The sequence below is a fragment of the Oratosquilla oratoria genome, chromosome 18 (assembly GCF_046742065.1).
Source record: "Oratosquilla oratoria isolate Oo_2021 chromosome 18, ASM4674206v1, whole genome shotgun sequence".
In the NCBI taxonomy this organism is placed as follows: Eukaryota; Metazoa; Arthropoda; class Malacostraca; order Stomatopoda; family Squillidae; genus Oratosquilla; species Oratosquilla oratoria.
This window is the reverse complement of record NC_134794.1, coordinates 48,919,547-48,941,695: the sequence shown is the minus strand read 5'-3', so window position 1 is coordinate 48,941,695 and position 22,149 is coordinate 48,919,547. Positions and strand designations below refer to the sequence as shown.

General features: G+C 38.6%; 2 protein-coding genes across 8 annotated transcripts in view; one reads left to right on the top strand and one right to left on the bottom strand.

Annotated features, from left to right (window-relative positions):
• The window catches only part of LOC143035208 (uncharacterized), a 30,227-nt gene extending 13,414 nt beyond the window's left edge, over positions 1-16,813 (bottom strand). Inside the window, exons 1-3 of one of the 3 annotated variants that reach the window (XM_076201934.1) lie at positions 16,774-16,813; positions 6,274-6,384; positions 5,948-6,086 (exon numbers count right to left, since the gene is read on the bottom strand). In XM_076201934.1, the coding sequence (XP_076058049.1) occupies positions 5,948-6,086; positions 6,274-6,384; positions 16,774-16,798 (275 nt within the window). In that variant the 5' untranslated portion in view covers positions 16,799-16,813. Of the gene's footprint in view, positions 1-5,947; positions 6,087-6,273; positions 6,385-14,628; positions 14,833-16,647; positions 16,743-16,773 lie in introns of those variants that run through there. The other 2 variants (XM_076201935.1, XM_076201936.1) reach the window with 2 other exon arrangements.
• Positions 16,814-16,842: 29 nt separating this feature from the next.
• LOC143035207 (transmembrane protein adipocyte-associated 1 homolog) overlaps positions 16,843-22,149 on the top strand; it is a 37,044-nt gene continuing 31,737 nt past the window's right edge. For 4 of the 5 annotated variants that reach the window (XR_012967301.1, XR_012967300.1, XR_012967299.1 and 1 more), the window contains exon 1: positions 16,844-17,190. Coding sequence is in view for 2 of the 5 variants with exons in the window: in XM_076201932.1 (XP_076058047.1) it covers positions 17,000-17,190 (191 nt within the window). In the remaining 3 variants the exon portion in view is untranslated. Of the gene's footprint in view, positions 17,191-22,149 lie in introns of all 5 variants that reach the window. The other variant, XM_076201933.1, reaches the window with a different exon arrangement.

Here is a 22,149-nt window from a genome sequence, read left to right as displayed (position 1 = left end):
ATAATGGAAGAGAAGGTAGTGAAAGGAGGGTGGGCAGAGTATTTTAGGGAGTTGCTAAATGTGAAGGAGGATAGGGAGGGAAAGGTAGTCGCAATGGGAAGCACTAAGAAAATTACCATAAAAAGTGAGGAAAATGGAGAAGTAAGGAAAGATGAAATGAAGGCAATTGTTAAGATGATGAGAGCAGGTAAGGCACCTGGGTTGGATGGATGTCATGCAGAATGTCTGAAAAAAGGAGGTACAGTGATGGTGGATGGCTGGTGAGGTTTTTTAATGTTTGTTTAAGAGAAGGTAGAGTGCCGGAGGACTGGAGGAGTGCCTGTATAGTTCCACTTTACAAGGGAAAAGGGGACAAGTGTGAGTATAGTAGTTTCAGAGGGATCAGCTTGTTAAGTGCAGTTGGGAAGGCTTATGGGAGGGTCTTGACTGAGAGGATTAGGAGAGGAACAGAGGGAGTAATTGGTGAGGAACAGTGTGGGTTTAGTATAGGTAGGGGTTGCATAGATCAGATTTTTGTAGTAAGACATGTGAGAAAGCTATAGGAAAAAGTAAGGATATTTTTTTTACTTTTATGGGCTTGGAAAATGCTTATGACAGGGTAGGCAGGAAGGCACTGTAGGAGGTATTGCAGATATATGGGATAAGAGGAAAGCTTTTAAGAGCAGTCAAGAGTTTTTACAAAAGAAGTAGAGCTTGTGTTAGGATTAGAAATAGAGAGTGAGTGGTTTGAGGTATAGGTGGGACTTCATCTGGGATGTGTTATGTCACCCTGGCTGTTCAACTTATACATGGATGGGGTGGTGAGAGAGGTAAATGCAAGGGTAGTGGGTTAGGGACTGGAGAGGGTTAAAGAAAATGGAGAAAAGTGGGAGATAAGCCAATTGTTGTTTGCTGATGACACTGAACTTGTAGTGGGATCAAAGGAGGGATTGAGAAAGTTAGTGATTGAGTTTGGGAAGGTGTGCAAAAGTAGGAAGTTGAAGATAAATGTGGGTAAAAGTAAGGTGATGAGATGTACAAGGGGAGAAAGTGGTAGCAGACTGGAAGTGAGTATTAAAGGAGCGAGACTGGAGGAAGTGGATAGTTTTAGATACTTGGGTGCGAATGTGGCAGGAAAGTGAGGAGTGGAGGTGGAGGTAGAATGTAGATTGAGAGAAGTGAGTAAATGCCTTGGGGGATTAAAAAGTGTAATGAGAAATAGATATTTGGGAATGGATGCTAAGAGGAAATTGTATGGAGTGATTGTGCCGACAGCACTGTACGGGGCAGAAACATGGAACATAAGAGAGGAAGAGTTTGAATATGTTTGAGATGAGGTGCCTGAGAGGTATGATAGGGGTCACTAGGTAGGATAGAGTGAGAAATGAGGAGGTGAGGAGGAGAACGGGGATAGAAAGGGAGTTGGGAGATAGAATTTATGAAAGAGTATGAGGATGGTTTGGACACATGGAAAGAATGAGTGAAGAAAGACTAGTAAAAGAGGTGTGGAAGGTAGAGGTGGAAGGCAGAGGTGGAAGGAGTGAACATGAGAGAGTGACCTAGGATGAGATGGATGAATGGGGAAAAATGGGCATTGGGAAAGAGGGGAATGTCTGTTGAGGAAGGATGGGAGAGGACAGAAGATAGGGGTGAATGGAGAATGGTTGTGTATAGATGATGCTGTGATGCATGAGGGGGAGTGGGTAGGGGTTGGGGGGTGAGGGAGTATATGTGAGAAATAAATTGACACAGCCAAGGGATTTCTCACCATCTTTTCTGTATGAGAAGACAGAGATGGGGGTTTGCCAATTTAATGAAGCGGCCTTGCTGTGGATGTGCTGTGTCTTGTAACAATGCTTCTGACCCACAGCAGTGGGCAAGATGCAGGGATGACCCATCATCCAGGAGGTGCCAAGATAAGAGGGAGGGAAGAGGGTGGAGGGGAGTGGAGTATGTTGGGGATGGAATGGGTGGGAGTGGTTTTTATGCCTTTGTTTTTTGGCTACCTCCCTTGTAAGGAGGAAAAAGCCTTTGGTATATGTATGTATGTATGTGTATATATATATATATATATGTATATGTGTGTGTGTGTGTGTGTATATTTACCTAGTTGTATTTACCTAGTTGTATTTTACGGGAAGGGGAGCTATGCTCGTGGTGTCCCATCTTCATATCTCATTTTATCTAAACTATTTTTAAATTCATGTATTGTTTTTGCACACACCACTTTCTCATCTAACTTGTTCCAACTCTCTATTACTCTGTGAGGAAAGCTGTTTTTTTTTCAGATCTCTTCTATAGCTGTCTTTCTTGATTTTCTTTCCGTGTCCTCTTGTATTTCTATCATCCCATTTTATCAGATTCTATCAATAATTTCTATGCCTTTCATGATTCAGTATATAGCTATCAAATCTCCTCTCTCTTCTTTGCTCTAGTGTCTGTAGTTCAAGTTTTGCTAGTCTCTCTTCATATGATAGTTTTGAGTGTGTGTGTGTGTGTGTATATATACACAATTGCCACCATAAGTACTGATGCCACATATTTCCCAAAAAAGCAACAAGGAAAAATTTGTAATGATGTCAGAAAAATGATACAACAAAATGTACCTGCTCCCACCCATTCCACTCCCATCCACTACCCTTCCCCCCCTTCTCATCTTAGCTCCTCATGAATGATGGGTTATCCCTATATCTTGCCCACTGCCTTGGGTCAGAAGCAATGCAGCAAAACATAGTACATCCACAAGAAGGCTGCTTCATCTAATTGGCAACCCCCTACTCTGTCCCCTCATTCCGAAAAAGAGAAGATGGGAAGAAATCCCTTTGGGTTGCGTCAAACTATCATTCAGACATATCCCCCATCCCCTGCCCCTCCCCTCCTTGCATAACAGTATCATCTGTACACAGTCACTCTCCTCTAATCCCTGTCTCCTGCCTTCTCCCTTCCTTAATCAACAGACATTCCCCTCTTACTCAATGCCCCTTTCACCTTATCTATCCATCTCATCCCTGGCCGTCCCCTCAAGTTTACTCGCCCCACCTCTGTTAATAATCTTTCATCACTCATTCTTTCTATATATCCAAACTGTCCCAATAATCTTTCATCAACCCTATCTGCCATCTCCTTTTCCACTTCTGCTCTCCTCATCTCGTTTCTCACTCTATCCAACCTAATAACCCCTCCCATACTTCTCAGATATTTCATCTCAAACACATTCGAGCTTTTCCTCTCTGCCTCCCTTAAATTCCAAGTCTATGCCCCATACAATGCCATTGGCACAATCACCACTTTATTCAATCTCATTTTTGCATCCATTCCCAAATGCTTATTTTTCATGATTTAATCCCCCAAGGCATCTACTTGCTTCTCTCAATCTACAATTTACCTTCACCTACACTCCTCCCTTTCCTGCCACATGTGATCCCAAATACCTAAAACTATCCACTTCCTCCAGACTCTCTCCTTTAAGATTTACTTCCAATTCACTGCCATCCTCTACCCTTGTACAATTCATCACCTTACTTTTATCTACATTTACCTTCAACTTTCTCCTATTGCATACCTTCACAATCTATGTCACTAACTCACTTAACCTCTCCTCTGACCCTGCCACAAACAGTGTCATCAGCAAACAACAACTGGCTCACCACCCACTTCTCTCCATTTTCTTGAACCATTTCCAGTCCCCTGCCCATTACCCTCACCTTTACCTCCCACACCACCCCATCCATGTACACATTGAACAGCCATGGTCACATGACACAGCCCTGATGCATTCCCACCTTTACCTCAAACCATTCACTCTCTCCATTTCCCAGTCTAAAACTGGCTCTACTACTCTTGTAAAAACTCTTGACTGCCCTTAAAAGCTTTCCCCTGATCCTATATATCTGCAAAACCTCCCAGTGCCTTCCTGTCTATCTTGTCATAAGTCTTTTTAAAATCAATTAAGGCCCCAAAAAAACATCCTTACCTTTTTCTAAAGCTTTCTAATACATCTGCCTTACCACAAAAATCTGATCCTCTAAATCCCTACCTTTCCTAAACCCACACTGTTCCTCACCAATTACTCCCTCTGTTCTTCTCCTAGTCCTCTCAGTTAAAGCCCTCCCATAAGCCTTCCCAACCACTCAACAAACTGATCCCTCTGAAACTCCTACACTCACATTTGTCCCCTTTTACCTTGTAAAGTGGAATTATACAGGCACTCCTCCAGTCCTCCAGCACTCTACCCTCCCTAAGACACACATTTAACAACCTCACTAGCCAGTCCACTATTACTATACCTCCCTTCTTCAGACACACAGCATGACACCCATCTAACCCATGTGCCTTTCCTGTTCTCATTATTTTCAGAGCTACTTACACCTCTTCTTTTTCTTATTTCTCTTCTATTTTCTTCTCCCATTACCATCAATTTCTTAGTGCCTGCCACTGCTACCACCAATCCCTTCCTATCCTCCTCCTTTACAGACTTTATTCTAGCTAATACCACATGATTTTATTCAGCCTAGGGAATGACAGCTTATTGAAGGAGCTAAGAATGCTACTCTGATGAGTACATATATTTTGAGGAAACTATCTATATACCAAGGACTTTTTCCCCTTATAAAGAAGATAGCCAAGTCAAAAAGCAAGTACCCACTCCCACCCATTCCACTCCCATCCACCACCCTTTCCTCCCTCTCATCTCAACTCCTCATGGATGATGGGTCATCCCTGTATTCTGTGCACTGCCCTGGCTCAGAAGCAATGTAGGAAGACACAATATATCCACAGCAAGGCTAGTTCACTTAAGTGGTGACACCCTCTCTGTTCCTTCATGAAAAAAAAGATAGGGAGAAATCCTTTTGGGCTACATCAAAATATAATTCATACATAACCACTCTCTACTGCCCCTCCTTTCCTTGCATTACAGTATCATCTATCTACAGGAATTCTCTACCCACCCCTATCTCCTATCATCTCCCTTCCTTGCTCAACAGACATTCCCCTCTTACTCAACACCCCTTTCATCCCATCTATCAATCTCATCCTTGATTGCCCCCTCAAGTTCACTCTCTCCACCTCTGCCATCCACACACCTTTTACTAATCTTTCTTCACTCATTCTTTCCATGTGTCCAAACTATCCAAATACTTCTTCATCAGCCCTATCTACCATTTCCTTTTTTGAGAAAACTACAGAGAATTATCTAATTTTCATATGATCTCAAAAAGCTCTTATCAAATCTGTTACCTCAAAAGGTAACAATAATTACTATCTCAAGCTTCAATGACCAGAAACCCACAGTCCCACAGTGGCTGGCAACAGTCCTCATACCCTTCCACAGATCTCTCTGGGTACACTGGATTGTTGTCTGTGTTGTATTAATACGTGACTGTTTCTATGTTATCAGTTGTCAGCCCTCTTCATGTGAAAACCTGGAGGAAATAGAGCCTGGCCTAAAGACCAAGTGTCAGCTCATCAGTGCAGCACCTCCAGATGGAGATGAGGATTTTAACAGGTTCTTAAGATGGGTGGCAAAACTATTCTCTCTGATGTCCATCTTGCAGGACCACTACATGCAGAGTACTGGTCACTGGTGTTCCTGAAGAGATTATTGTTATCTAAAGCAGTAATTATCTCATTCTCATGAGAACAAATCTAACATTATTTACTTTTTAACACAACTGGGACTAACCATAGTGACCTGCAAGTGGTGGTTCTCAGACAGACACCTGGGAAAAACCTTTCCCTGCCACCCATTTTCAAAAAATTTTAATACCCTGCTTAGGTGTGAATAATATTTACTTAATCTTTCCACATAACCTGACAAACAGCAACTGCTCCCTTCCTACTAATATAAGCTGGTGACATAGAAACAGTTCCAAACTAATACAACACAGACAGTAGTCCAACATTTCTTCCCAGAGACTGAAGTTTAAGGAAACGATTATAATCATAAAACATGATTAAAATCACTAACTTGAAGTGGTTGTCACTTAAATCATCTAGATGCTGCATTTCTAAATGAGTAATCTCTTCCAGCTCTTCCCCAGTAAATGAGTTTATTTCCTTTTCAGAGAGATCCAAGGCTTTCAGAGTTCTGCTGATCCCTCGTGGTACTATTGACAAGATGAAACAACATTATCAGCATAACAAACTACATTATTTACACACACAGTATATCAAAATAAAGTAACTTTGAGTACAATAATTTATCAAACACATGTCAATCATCATAGAAGTTCTGGGCTTATAAAATATTGTAAGTTTATATGAAAACAGCAAACCAACATTAACATGAATTACCATGAAGACTACATGATAGGCTTAAACACCGATTTCCACATCGCTGCCAAGTGGTCGGTGCTGCATAAATTGCAAATTTCCTTAGAAATTTGGAACCCATTCTTGTAGAATCTGAAAGGCAAAAAACTTGTGAAAAATATATGAGAAAATTACATCTTATAGGATATGTATAACTTGTCAGGAAAAGCACCATGTAAAGACAAAGTCTTTATTGGTGCAACGTTTCACTTAATAGGGCTTTATTAAGTATATGTACTACTTGATAAAGCTCTAATGAGCAAAATTTTGTACCAATAAAGATTTCATCCTCACATGCTTTTCCTGGCATACTTGTTGGCAGTTTCCTCTCTCTTCTTTTATAAGTTGTTTGCTTATTCCACTGTGAATTAAAAACATACAATAGAAACTAATATATTCCATTTTAATTTTCTTTACCATTTCATTAGTGCTTCTTTACCAAGGACAGAAGCACTAATTACCAACTAGGAAATATAATATATTGCACTTGCTTTACACTCAAAATTATCATTATTCCTGCTCCTATCTTTTTCAAGGGTGATCAATGGCTGAGCAGATTAGTGCATCATTAATTGCACAGAAGGTCAAGACAATAGTGGATCGAACCCTGCCACTGCCAAGTTGAACTAAGAGCATGTTTCATTAAAATTCCATGCTACATAGTCTTCTGTGAGGGACACCATCCTTGCCTCCTGATAGGGGAGAGTTCTTGACATTAAACCAAATCAGTCAATCATCTTTTACAAAACTTGCAAACCTGACATATGAACAAAGACTGGTCGAACTGGAATTGCCAACCCTGGAACAAAGAAGAGAATGAGGGGACCTAATAACCATCTACAGAATTATGAAAGGAAAAGAATGCTTTGATAGATAGAACTTATTCAAGCGGGATAGAGGAAAAACAAGAGGACATGCAATGAAACTCAAAAAGGATAACTACAGAAGAGACCTGAAAAAGAACAGCTTCCCACACAGAGTGATAGATATATGGAACAAATTGGATGAAAAAATGGTTTGTGCAAACACAATACAAGAATTTAAGAACAAACTTGATCTTGTGAGATACAAAAATGAGTCACCATGAGCATAGCTCCCATTCCCATATAATACAACTAGGTAAATACCAACTTAGCCACCCCAGCTGTGTCAGTGCTTGTTATGAATAGATTTGGAAGGAAATAGAATGGCAAAGATATGCCATTCAGTGAATAGAAAACATACAACATTATTGTTTGGCATTCTTAGTGCAGACTTTGACATCATCATTAGTGTTATCACCTTCCTTATCACATTAAAATCTCTCCCTGAAGACCCAAAACTCTTACATGGTACAGCACAAACATATCCCCAAATTTTTTTCTTTTTCAGTAGACACCCTAGACTCTTCGAAAATGTAGAGATTTCTCATTGAATTGGAAAAAATACTTTTAATTAGTATTAGATTAGATAGATATATAGAAGCATCAGCTTTACTGCCCTAACTGCACCATGGGAGCTTGACCTCAAGATTTAGTGATTGAGAGTATTTAAACAAGGTAATACAGGTGCTGAGGACTGCAAAGCATAGGTGATTTTGGCTTAAGCTTCCTGGAAACAGATACATTCCCAGCCACTTATGGTCTTCACGTTCAAAGAGAAATACTGTACTGTGCAGAATGTGGAGGACAGTGCATGGTTCTTCCTACAGTTAGTAAACTTTACTATGTTCTGATGTAGGGAACCATGTGCAGGGGCCAAGCAATACACATATGATCCTACATGGATTGATTGATTGATTTTAGTTTTCCACAAGCAAGAACTTTTACCTACTTCTCTCTCTCTCTCTCTCTCTCTCTCTCTCTGTTTTTCTCTACAAGAGATCCATCTTTTCTACTAAAACTCCTTTTAAAAGTAAACTACTGCAAATCAAAATATATAGTCCCAATATCTGTGCCAAGATATGAAACAACTAGAATTTTTTCAATACGCTGATGTGTGTTCAAAGTTGGAATGAATCCTCAAAGCATTTAGTACTGTTGAAGTTCCTTTATGCTTAGAAGGCAAAAGACTGCTAGAAACACCAGAACACATACACAAAAATACAGAGGAAACATATACACATTACATGCAGACACACATACACTCAAATGAGCACATACACACATGTATATATACTAACCAAAGAGTCAGACACCATTAGCTTACCAAACTACCTTTGCCCCATAGGAAAAAAAATTACCATGTAACAACTGAATTTCAGCTGGAGGATAAGGATATAGAGCTAAGGAATTAATCACACTGGCATGGAAGATTCAATTTTAGGAAAGTAGATTACTTAGGGTTGAAAAAATTCTTTGAAGAAGCAAACTGGGAGGAATTCATGAATACCACAGGAATGATGTTCAATACCAAAAAATACAAAGTACTGGAAATGGGCAAGAGTGGCAAAAGACCATCCTTAAACTATTCCTTGGGAAGTGAACCCATTACAATAGCAAAAGAGGAGAAAGATTTGGGAGTTTTGATAAAAGACAACCTGTCACCTGATACACATATCAGCAGGACTGTGGGAGAGACATACCAACTACTGCAGAAGATCAAGGTGGGGTTTCACTATATGGATAAAGAGATGATGAAAAAACTCATTGGTACCCTTACCAGTCCAAGACTGGAATATGCACCAATGGTATGGTCCCCACAAAGAATAAAGAATACAAGCAAGACCAAGAAAATACAAAGGGCAGCAACCAACCTGGTCCCTACCCTAGCAGATAAACCATATGAGGAAAAGACTAAAAGCAATGGGTCTCCCAACTTTGACAGATCAAAGAGAAAGAGTTTCTATAATTACAGTATTCTGCATTGACAGAAGAGATCTCCTGATTAAAGATGTGATTTGATACAGGTCTTTAAGATTCTAAAGGGAATTGACATCACAAGTGACAAAATTTTCACACTGAATGAGAATCTGACAATAGTCAGGCAATAGATTTAATTTGGAAGTGGGTATAAACAACTTTGCCAACCGTGTAGTTAACGAATGGAATAAACTTCCTGCAGAGGCAGTGCAATGTAGTTCAGTTCAAAGTTTTAAGATTCATAAATACCTAAGCAAGATGCTGTAATGCCTGCCATTTATTTTATATTATCTATTTATTTAAAGGAAGCTTGCTGGCTGAGCGGGTTAGGGCGTCGTTACTTGCGGTAAAGGTCGAGGGGATGGTGGTTCGAATCCTGCCACCGGTGCAGTTGAACCAAAGGCATGGTTCATTAAATTCCATGCTACAAAGCCCTCTGTGAGGGGCACCGACCTCGCCTTCCGGCAGGGGGGAATTTGTGACGTTAAACCATATCATCATCATCATTTATTTGTTATTGTCTGTTTGTTTATTATTTCCTTGATTATCATTTATCATTATTTATCTGTCAATTTATTATTAACTATTTACCTGTTTGTTTATTATTTAACTTTTTACCTATTTATTTATTCACTTATTTTATTCATTATTATTTATATTATAATTTTTATCTATTTGTTTATCTATTTATCATTATTATATGTTTTGTTTTGCATCTGACCTAGTTTTGGACCAAAAGGTCTTCTGTCAGCATGCTCTTCCTTTGTAATCCTTTGTAATGAGGTCATGGGAGTAAATTAAGACCACATTTCTAAAAGATATGAAGAAATAATTTTCCATACAGATGCATATTTGCAACAGCTTAGAAAGTGATACACTCCAAGCTCAAACAATATACATATTCAAATCTAAATATGATAATTGGAAATCAAGGATATAAATTAAACTGGAATTGTACATGATTTTGAGGTTAGGTATGATAAAAAAAAATTAGAACAGCAGATGGGACCAAATGAGTTTTCCTCCTTTCCTGTATACTACAATTAGGCAAATTCTCACACACACAGGCAAACAGCATTGGTCAAACTGGACATACTGTCTCTGACTGGTGCTGTGTCTGCCTGTGTGTGATTCACCGTGGTCTTGGATCACATGCTGGACTCATGATCAACAGCCATTACCCTCCTGGATGAGAGCTAAGAGCCCATATATGACTGATCTATGGTTAATGATTTGACCTTGTAAACACACATACACCCCAAACTCCCCACCCATGAGAGTTGGAGTTGTAGCGATGCTACTATTTGTGAAGAGAAAGAAGTTTTGGTGAATTCGTCTCTGTTATTGTAAGGTACGAGTGAACTTATCTTACATGCGGCGGAAGCCGCTATATATACAGCGTGGGTAAGTTACCCATGGTGCGTAATTACATAATTGCACTGGGTTAGGTTAGGTCGGGTCAAGCAGGGTCGCACTGGCGAAGAAGCGTCAGGTCGCCGGCGACATCATGCACGTTCCATGCCACGTAATTGTCGCGGCTGTGTAATACTCCCCTGTTAAATTTGCCTTGGCTTAAGAGGGCATACCGCATGTGAGGGGATGGCCACTGGTCATCTCCGCTGGAGACATGTTGAGGTTACCCCAGATGGCTCGATGAACGTTGGGCGTAGGAATGTCTAGCGTTGATGGCAGTAGCCGTGGTTGATTACGATGTGGTCTACAGTGGAGTTGAGATGAACCATCTCTGCTGGAGACATGATGAGGTTCCCCCAGAAGGCTTCGGTGAACGTCGGGCGTGAGATGTCTAGCGTCGATGGCGGTGCGGTTTGGAGGGCAGTCGAAGTGGGAGCTGTTGCGTAGACCTGATGGTTGTTGGTGACGTTGACCAGTAACCTATAATAAATGGGAAAGTCAGCACCGAGGGGAGGTGTCCTGATGTTTGCCAGGACGAAGCTTCAGGAGTCGTGGCGACTGCCAGCGGTTAGATTCAGGTCTGCAGTGCATCAGATTGTGGTGGTCCAGCGTCTGTTGTTGGTGCCTGTATGCTGGCGCTGCTGCTGCGGTTATTATTTCGTCATTTTAACGTTCCGAAGGACAAATCGGACTGGCGCTAGGGGGCGCAGGAGTCACATCTGACGGCTGTGGGTAGGAGGCGGGCGATGGACAGCATCTCGACGTAAGCTGTGCTTGGTTTAATGTTCCTCCGTGGCCGTTGGGAGAGATGGAGCTGTGGTGGCGGCGGTAGGAACGGAAGACGGGTCCATGGTGGTCACTCCAGATGGTCATCACTGTAGCGATGCTACTATTTGTGAAGAGAAAGAGGTTTTGGTGAATTCGTGTGGTGTCGCCGAGTTCACTATGCTGGATATCTCAGTAGAGCTGGTCGTCGGGCCTAGTGTATAGCTTCCGTAAGGCAGTCTTGAGGGCGGAACACTTGCCTTCTTGCGGTGGAGAGGAGACGACGTTACGGACAAGGGCGATGACGTCCGTTGGTAGAGCGGCGATGTACGCGCCGAAGGCTTGGAGGTCCGGCACGTTACCTTGAGTGACTAAATAGGCCTCTGTGTGAACTAGCCAGCTCCCCAAGTCACGGGAGAAACTGGGAAGTTTCACTTGTGTGTTTTCCATAATCCTGGTTGTCCTTCACCGGGGTCACCACTTCGTCACAATTATACACCCGTATGGCCGCCCTCAACACCCGGGCAAAGGTGTCATTGCCCAAGGAACTCCTCCGCTCCATTCACCTCTCCAAGATGCCGGACGCCCTCCACTTACACCTGGAAGCTCTAGCCGGCGATAAGGACGACGAACAATACTGCGAAATAGCGGATAGATTGTACCAGCGTCATATCTCGGTACAACTATCTCCGTACAACGTCCGGTCAGCCACCAGCTTACAGCGCAGCTCCGAACCAAAACTACTACAGAGTCATAGCTCAGAGCACAGCATTACTGAAATAATTTCAGTCCTAGGCAGGATTCGAACTCAAGACTGCTGTAGTGGTTGTAAACATTACCACTGCACTGTCGAGCCATGCGTATATTTATGTGTATGTATATAGGTTAATTTGAATGTGTGTATGTTCTGGTAACATGTATTGGTAAATGTTCAGTTGTGTACATGGACGCGATATAGCGTTAGAAAATTAATTATAAATTTTGTAAATTATAATGTTTCTGCGAAATATGCAAATTACTTGGCGGAAATAAAAGACAAAAAAGTTGCTAAAACAGATTTCGTTAGTAACGAAGTCGCGCCGGACGAATGGTACGCCATGTTTGTTACGATAGATGCCGACGTCGAAGAAATGAAAGGATGATAACACTTACACTTAAGTATATATCGCAGACCAGTCGGTGACGACTCTATGCTGCACTCACATGATTTTCAGTGCGTTGACCAGACTATGGTGGCGGTTTGGTCGAGTCAAATTTAAAATCTTGGTTTTCCCAGTGGCTATCAAGGCGGTTTTTGAACATATTTAGTGATGTCGCTTCAGCAACCTCGGCAGGGAGTTGGTACCACACAGTAGTCGTTCTACTAGGTAAATGTTCAGTTGTGTACATGGACGCGATATAGCGTTAGAAACTAATAATTATAAAGTATCAACGTAATATGCTATTTTCTTGGCGGAAATAAAAAACAAAAAAGTTTCTAAAACAGATTTCGTAAGTAACGAAGTCGCGCCGGACTGCAAGAGACCATAAGGCCTACACTAGGCAGCTCCGTATCCATCACCACCTGTCATCCCCATCCATAAAGTTGTCCAATCGTTCCTTAAAACAACTGATTTTCAGCGCTTACTACATGGTTACTAAGTTTACTCCATTCGTCGACCACCCTATTAGTAAACCAATTCTTGCCTATTTCCTTTTTAAATATAAATTTTTCCAGTTTATAACCATTACTGCGAGTCCTGCCGTTGTTTTAATATGATGACCTTATTTGCATCACCCTTGTTTGATCCAATTGAACACCTCTATTAGATCACCCTGCACTCTGGGTCTTTCCAGAGAGTGTAAGTTAAGGTGCCTAAGCCTCTCTTCGTAAGGTAAATTTCTGAGTCCATGTATCATTTTGGTCATTCTTCTCTGTACTGATTCTAGTGAATTGATGTCCATTCTGTAGGACGGAGACCAAAACTGTACCGCATAGTCAAGGATGGGTCCATCACTAGTTTAATAATTACCTCTTCACTTCTATTCGTTACCGTCCTAGCAATGAAACTTTATGCTCTGTTAGTTTTATTCCTGGCGCTAATGCGCCGTTTCCTGGTTTTAAGGTCCGGACCCAATAGGACTCCCCAAGTCTCGCACTCAGTTTTCTCTAAAAGCGTGTTATCTAAGTTGTATCTATTTTCGGGGTTGTGTAGCCCTACGTTTAATAAGCTACACTTAGAGATATTTAAGTTCATTTGCCATTTCACCGACCATGAGAACAATTTGTTAAGATCATCCTGCAGAATATCTGCGTCGTCGTCTGACCTATTTAGGCAACCTATTTTAGTGTCGTCCGCAGACTTACTAATATCACTATTTATCCAGTTGTCTAAGTCGTTTATGTACATGAACAACAAGGGACACAAAACAGAGCCCTGGGGGACCCCACTAGTAACATTGCCCCACATTGATTTTACTCCATTTATGGTGACCCGCCGTTTTCTGTAACTAATCCAAGCTCTAATCCATTCTAACACTTTTCCTCCTATGCCATGGGCTTTGATTTTATTTAGTAGTCTCTGGTGTGGCACTTTGTCGAACGCTTTGTAAATAACAAGGTAAATAACATCGTAATTATCATTGTTCTGACGCCTTATATACTTTAGTGTAAAAGGACAGAAGATTAGTCACACATTACTTACCCTTGGAGAAACCATGCTGTGAATCACGAATTAAATTATCTTTCGATGTGTTCTTTGAGTCTATTTACTATTACTGATTCAAGCATTTTACCTATAACCGATGTAAAACTGATTGGCCTGTAGTTGCATATAGGCGATCTATCTCCCTTCTCAAAAACAGGAACAACGTTTGCTTGCCTCCAAGCAGTAGGCACAAAACCAGTGTCTACTGATTTATTAAATATTTCAGTTAACTGGTCGCAGATTTCAAATTTACACTCCTTTAGCATTCTCAGAAAAATTTCGTCTGGACCCGGGGATTTTGTAGCTTTAAGTCTTTCAATCTGCTTGACTACTTCTACTTTACTAACGCTGATATTAGATAGACTATTTTCTTCATCCCCCCTGAAAATCGGATCGCAGTCAGGTACTTTATCCAACCTCTCATTAGTAAACACTGATAGAAAGTAATTGTTAAACTACTCGCATTTTTTCCTCCGATTCTATCATGACATTTTCATCGTTTTTAATTGGTCCTATTTTTCTTTATTTTTTGTTCTATAGAGATTATAGAAACCCTTTGGGTTGGATCTTGCTTGATTAGCAACCTTAATTTCATAATTACGTCTAACCTAACGTGTACAGTAAATCGGTACCTGTAATTTAAGGTCATCCAGATCGTCGTCGTCGTCGTCACGGATGTTGGCGGCCTGTTCAATCACTCTTTCTAATTGCGGAGTATAGGTTTTTCATAGCTTGAAGGAATGCATGGATTTCAGCTCCATAGCATTCCCTCAAGAATATATACCTCGCGAGGTACAGGCGGAAGTACCGAGTGCGTACACCAGGCCTCAACTGGACCGGGCAGACAACATTTGACAAACGACAAGATGGCGTCCCGATCCTATGCTAGCGACTTTGTTCGTTAGTATATTTGCTTGTAGCAAGGTACTTTTTATTTTTATTTCCGCCAAGAAAATCGCATATCACGTTCATGTATTATAATTTACAAAATTAATATTTAATTTTCTAACGCTATATCGCGTCCATGTTTACAGGTGAACAAATACCCATGTATTTTACACCAATCTTGGCAAATTACAATCCAAAGATTAATTCTAGTGCTATATGAGGGTGTGACAGACATCACTGAATTTAATATATATGGTATGTACTACATTCCATATATATTAAATTCAGTGATTGATAGGAAGTGTTACGCAGAGGTACAAGAATGCACTGAGACAAAAATCACATTTGCCAGAATATATGAAAAAATCCCAATAGTATATCAACAAATAACTACTTTTCTAGTATGTACTCTAGAATTTTAATTTCTGGTTCTTTTCCAGTATCACACAAACACTTTTTCATTTTTTTTTTTTCATGCATTTCAAAGATCTATTTTTTCTATAAAATGGTTACATTAGGTTAAGTTATTTTATGTTAAGAGCTATAGGACAAGATAAGTTTTACATTAAGTATCCATGCCTGCATGATTCTAGAATTTTACCATTTATTCCTGTTTTTGCTTTGAAGAAATCTATTTTGTTCTATAAATCTATCCTCAACACAAAATTCCCATAAACAAATAATAACAGACCAATATCTATGACAAAATATTAACAATTTCATATTGAGGGTGAGCAGATCATGCTTGCCAGATTAAGAAAGAAGCTGCCAAGAGTAGTAGCCTTAGGCTTAGGAATGTGCAGTATCCCAAGACATGGAATTTTACTAATTTGCAGTTTTGTACTAATCTATGATAATTGTATGCTTTGCATGTGAACATCTATAAGTTTACTAAATATAATGATCTTAGAGCTTGCCAGCCAGCCCACCCCATTGACTGCTGGACTAGCTGGAGATGCCATCTTTGTTTTGATAGATGCGGAGGTTGAAGAAACTAAAGTATGATACATTCAGCTACTTTCACCTAACCTACCTATGCATTAAAAAAAATATATATATATATAAAACATCTAAATTAAGGGGCCAAGTTGACCCTACACCATCTTAAGAGATCATCCCACATATTTTCACTAGTTTGTGGCTGTTGTAATTTATCCAACTCCTTGTTAAACCGTTACACAACCATGATAATAAATGACTCTTTGGTAATAAGTGATAATCATAATGACAACCATTAGACAAATGGTTATGCAATATACTTTTGAGTACATACTATTATTAAGTCTAATCATTAAACTAACTGATAAGTAATAGTATCTTAGCAATATAGTTTTGAGTAGATACGATCTACTCAAAAATATACTGCTCAACTTTAAATTTATACATATAAAACTAGATAAATAGTAAAAAATACTATTGGATAATCCAGTCTGCTTTGAAGAAACGACACTACGGTACATGAGATCCCTGACATAAACTATAAAGTCTAGACGTACATAGGTTTTTCTTCTTTTAGTTTATAACTTTATTCAAAGTAAACTTCATTACATTTAACATTAACTACTAAAAATATATCATAATTCCATCATAAAATATCAATTTCGTCCCTATCCTGTTTTAAGGAATTTATTATGCATATGTTATCTGATGACTCAAAATGACTGAGGCTATTGTCACCAAGGGAAACTCTGCAAGGTCAAGTAACACCTGTAATTCGCGACTTTCATAACTATTGTTAATACAATCCCTAGACCGTGACTCACGTTCAGATCCTGGCGCAGCTTATAAGAGAGAAACCCAAATATCGACTTTCTCATAAATCTACAGTTGAGGTATATGTTTTGATACTACAAAGAATGTAAAAGCGTTCATGTAGACCCAATGCTTACTTAGACGTTTCGATAGTTTATACATGAGCTCAAGTATTTGTTTTTCGCTCTCGTATCGTTGTCTGTATTGCGTCTGCAAAGGAGAAGGAAAGAAGTGTAACGATTGATAATAATGTCAAATTGGATTGCTTAGAGTGACTAATGAATTTATTTCGTAATATTTCACACACAGATGTGTATGTGATTACGTGTAGCTTATAGAAGTATGAAAAAATAATAGTAGAAAATGAATAATGTAAGCGAATTTATGTCACAGTATGACACACAAACCACGAAAACCACATCTATAGCTCCAAATATCACCACAGTTCCTCATACTATTTCCTCTGAACCTGCCATAATATCAACTACGCCAGAAACAGAGAATGATGAGCATTTTTGCCGACTTATCCTTTATACCGAGATAGGTGACTCCAGGTAAGTTATATCAAGGTTACATCATTACCTATTTCGTTTATAAAGAAGCAACCTGTTTTACCCATTGATAAACAAATTATTTGTATTCACATAATAGATACCAAATCTTTTACCAACATATCCAGACGCATTCATATGCAAGTTGTCTTGAAATTTATTGTTATGTAAATGCTGCAGTTGATCAGCTGGGGGCCAACAATATTAACATTGTTCATAGTTAAGAATTCAGATTTATCATTTAATGTGGAACATTAGTCATGCATTTTTTTTACTTCAGAACTTATTGTGAGTGGCATTTTGCCATGGTTATCATGATTTTAAATTCTTGGTAGTAATTAAGTCTTGTTAAAAGTTAAAGAAGTCTTCAAGTATGTCAGCAGTAGTTCCAGCTTTTTAGATCAGGTGTGATGATTATTTACCCAATTATAAACAATTGGGTAAATATGTATTCCAAACTTGATGTATAGCTTTCAGCCCAAAGGAGTTTCTTTTATGAGCACTGTCTAGATGTGAATGAAATTATATATTGAACAGTCAATTTACATATAGAGAAGGAAAGTATGTTAATCTATTATAAATGGGTATTTAAGTATTTGCTGATAGCATGTACATTTCAATGAGACATTCAAGGAATATTGGTTTTAGGTTGAAAGTAGTGAAGGATAAGAGGAAGTGGGGCATAATGTGGGGTTACACGTGACAGTGAATGAAGGATGTGCATTTTTAACACCTGGAGGAGTCCAGCACCATCCAACTATAATTTAAGGGGTAAAATTTTACTTTCGACCATTGTAGGAATATAGCAATACAAAATTAAATAGTAATTTTGTAAATTAAAATGTATGAACGCAATATGCAATTTTGTGTGCGGAAATGAAAATAAAAAAAAAGTTGTTAAAACAGATTTCTTAATTAACGAAGTCATGTACCACGAATGGTACGCCATGTTTGTTATGGTAGATGCCGACGTCGGAGAAATGAAAGGACGATAAATTTGTCTAAACTAAACTAACCTAACCTAACCTAACCTGTGTTTAATAAATCATTACCTGCAAATTAGATATCATCCGGCTGGTCGTCGTCGTGAGAGACGTTGGCGGGCTTTTCAACCACTCTCTCAGCTTTTGAATGGCTATATTCCTCCAATGGTCAAAATTAAATTTTACCGGTTAGGTTAGTTTAGTTTAGACAAATTTATCGTCCTTTCATTTCTCCGACGTCGGCATCTACCATAACAAACATGGCGTACCATTCGTAGTACACGACTTCGTTACTTAAGAAATCTGTTTTAGCAACTTTTTTTTTATTTTCATTGCCGCACACAAAATTGCATATTACGTTCATACATTTTAATTTACAAAATTACTATTTAATTTTGTATTGCTATATTCTTACAATGGTCGAAAGTAAAATTTTACCATTTAAGGAATCTATATGTATAACTGTTACTTTAAGTAATGTATTTGTTGAATTTAGATAACATTTGTAAGTTTTAACTGATTTGCATGAGGAATAATGAAGTTATCCATGGTGGAATCAAGAGACTAGCAGCTGATCAATGCATTGACCAACCACAGCTACAAATTTACTGGCCAAAGGCTGCTTTCATGCTAAGGGCTATTTTGGTTCGTAATTAGGGACCCATTAACTAACCAGAGGTTGGATATAGCCCAAATATATAGTCTGAAGTATTGTATGATCAATGTTTACATTGTTTGAATATTTGTCTTTCAAATTTATAAGTTTCATGTCATGTTTATAGCCTTGATAGCCTTTGGTCAGTAAGTTCATAGTCATGATCAGTTTATTGTAAGGCTAAAATCTTACTTTCTGTCAATCAAATTATATGAAATTACAGATTTTATAGACAAATGTTCAAACAATGTAAACATTGATCATATAATGCTGGGTCATTCCACTGTTACGGTTGTTACATTCGGAAGTAACTTTTGGGTGTACTCCTACCTATATCTCCAGAAGTTATGCAGGTAGCATGATATGATTTTTACCAAGATAGTACTAATATCTAAAGATGTTAATGAGACTATCCAGAACATTCTCCATTTATTGTTGTTCTTGCTATTTAATGTTGAATAGAACATTACGGTCCTTTCACAAATGGAACCCAGAGTTTCAGTTAGTGTTGTATATGTGCAAAACTCGATGAGATTACAAGGAAATTTCAAAATATTTTATATGGAGGTTATAGATGAAGCCTTAAGCTTTGCAAATATATAGTGGTTTTGTAAATTACTATTTAAGATTTTTGCACAAAAAATAATAAATGGTGTTACGGTCGTTACAAAATTTCCGTTACAGTTGTTACACTGCGATTTCCTTAAAGACTAAAGCAAAAATAGTGACAATAAAGAAGTAGCAAGACACTATTTGTATTTGTAAAAGAAAATAAACTGGCTGTGCAAACATTTGTTTTTTTACAGAACAAGCAAACTTTTGCCTAGTGAATAGTAACAGGGAATAGTGACATTTGGAAAAATGTAGGTATTCCTACAAATGTTTGGCACAGGGAGACTCCTTACAATCATGTCTTCATCAATTGGGTCACTATCTTCATTTTTTGGGAAACACAAATGTGAGGTCACCAGCAACATTCCTGCCTGAAGATTTCAAACAATTTATTTTGATCAATGTCTCACCATCAACTGTTTCACTACCTACTACAACTGCTACATAGTGTAAAATTGATTTCTTTGTAACATATTTCACTAGTACATACAACTGGATATGTGTATGGAAGAAGAAGAAAAAAATCAGACATGGTATCAGCATATGAACAAAATGACTGTTACGGTTGTTTCAGTCGCACAATGAAACAACCATAACGGAAAAAAGTGAAATGACCGTAACGCAATTCCAGCAAAACAGGTGTCCAGAGAAAAAAGGCAAATGGTGCATAGGTATTCCTTAATTAATCCTACATTAGATATGAAGTTTTATTAAGTTGCTCAAAAAAATCACTGAGCCATCATAAAAAACATTAAATTTTCATTATGGTCGTTTCATTGAAAATATTTTTCTATAATTATTACTCAATACCCAATTGCTTAGAATTCCCAACTACACCCTAACTTAATACTATGTTGACCATACTTCTTATATACATTGAGGTCAGAATCAGCAACCTCTCATTCAAAGGAAAAATGGGAAAATAAAAGAAGGGTTTTTTGGTAAAAAATTGTTTCGCAATTTTCTTCAAATTCAAAAGCCTTTTACAAAAAACAGCCTCGACATTTTCTAGTTTTCTCTTCAAATTCGGAAACTACAGATTTTCAGCTTTCATTTGATATATTACAAACCCAGTTTAGACTATTTTTCAATTTTGACCCTCAGGATGACATTAGTGTGGAATGACCCTGCTTCAAACTGCATGTTTGGGCCATATCTGACCTCCGGTTAATCTGTGGGTCCCTTTGGTTGGTAAGTTAGTACCCATGGTCAGTTGTTACATTGGTTGGCTGCTGATCATGATTCCAGCTTTGATAAATTCAATATTCCTCATGCAAATCATATGAAACTAACAAATGTTATTAGAAATTAACTGATACACTATTGAAAGTTATATTCATATCAATAGATTGCTTAAATTATGACTGGATGGTACTGAACTCCTCTGGATGGTATTTAAGCACACCGGTGAATGAAAGCATGGATGTAGAAGTGAATTAATAAAAAAAAAATGTAAATAGTTGAAAAATTGTCCTCCTGATTAGAATTTTTGGGATATGTCAACCTTTATAAGAATTTTCATCTATGAATATACTTAAACATACCATAAGACCTTTCCCTCCATATAAGAGGTTAGGCCCAGCTGAAGCACACACCCACCTTTCACCTGCTCTAAACTTATCCATACACATTTCTTTTCCCTTTTATCTTAGCTCCTTGATGATGAAGGGTGATCTCTTTCCCCACCCACTCTCCTCACTATCTAATCCATATACATGTTGGACAACCATGATGACATTACATAACTGTGGCATAAACCCACCTTTACTTTGAGCCACTCATTCTTTTGATTTTCTACCCTAAAATGAGCTCTATTGTATAAAAAAAAAATTGGCTTCCCTCAATAGCCTTCCTCCCATCCCATATATCAGCAACACATCCCACAATACTTTTCTCTCAACCCTGTTACATCCCTTCTCTAAATCCATAAAAACCAGAAGAGTTTTGCCTCTTGCAAAAAACTTTTGGCACATCTACTTTACTGTGAAAATTTGATCCACACAACCTCATCCTTGCAATCCACACTTCTACAATTACTTCATCTGTCTCCTAATCTTCTCACATAACCCTCTCCCATCAAACATACCCATTCTTCTTCTGCAAATACTCCCTCAACACCACCCACACTCCTCTCATCTTCTGATAGTTTCTTTCTTCATTCCATATACCATTTTTGTGCACCATATCACTTCCTCCTTTGAAATATGACCATTCTTTTTCTACTCCTGTTTCTTCCCAAGACTTCAACATCTCTCATATTCCTGTCAGTCAGCTTCTAATATTCTCTGTATCCTTCTCTCTCACTTTGAGAGGGATTAATGGACTATGTAGTAGTACCCAAAGGAAGGATTGGGAGATTTATAGACATATATTCAGGGAAGAGTACATGAAATTGTGATAGTTTTTTGGCAGAAGGGAACTCGAAAGTTTAGGAAAAGTGGTGAAGAAAGGAAAGAGAGGGAGATAGAGAAATGCTGAGGATAAACAAATTAAATTAGAAGGATAAATAGAAAGGACACCAGAAGAAACTAAGAGAGTTATGGGAATGGTAAGGGATAAAGAGGAAATAGGAATACAAGAATAGTGAGTGGGTATGTTTCAAGACGGAAGTGATTAAATGTGCAAAGATAGTATGTGAGCTGAAGGAGAGGAACCAAATGGTGGGATGAAGAGGTAAAGGGAGTGGTGGGAGAGAAGCAACTGTGTGATAAT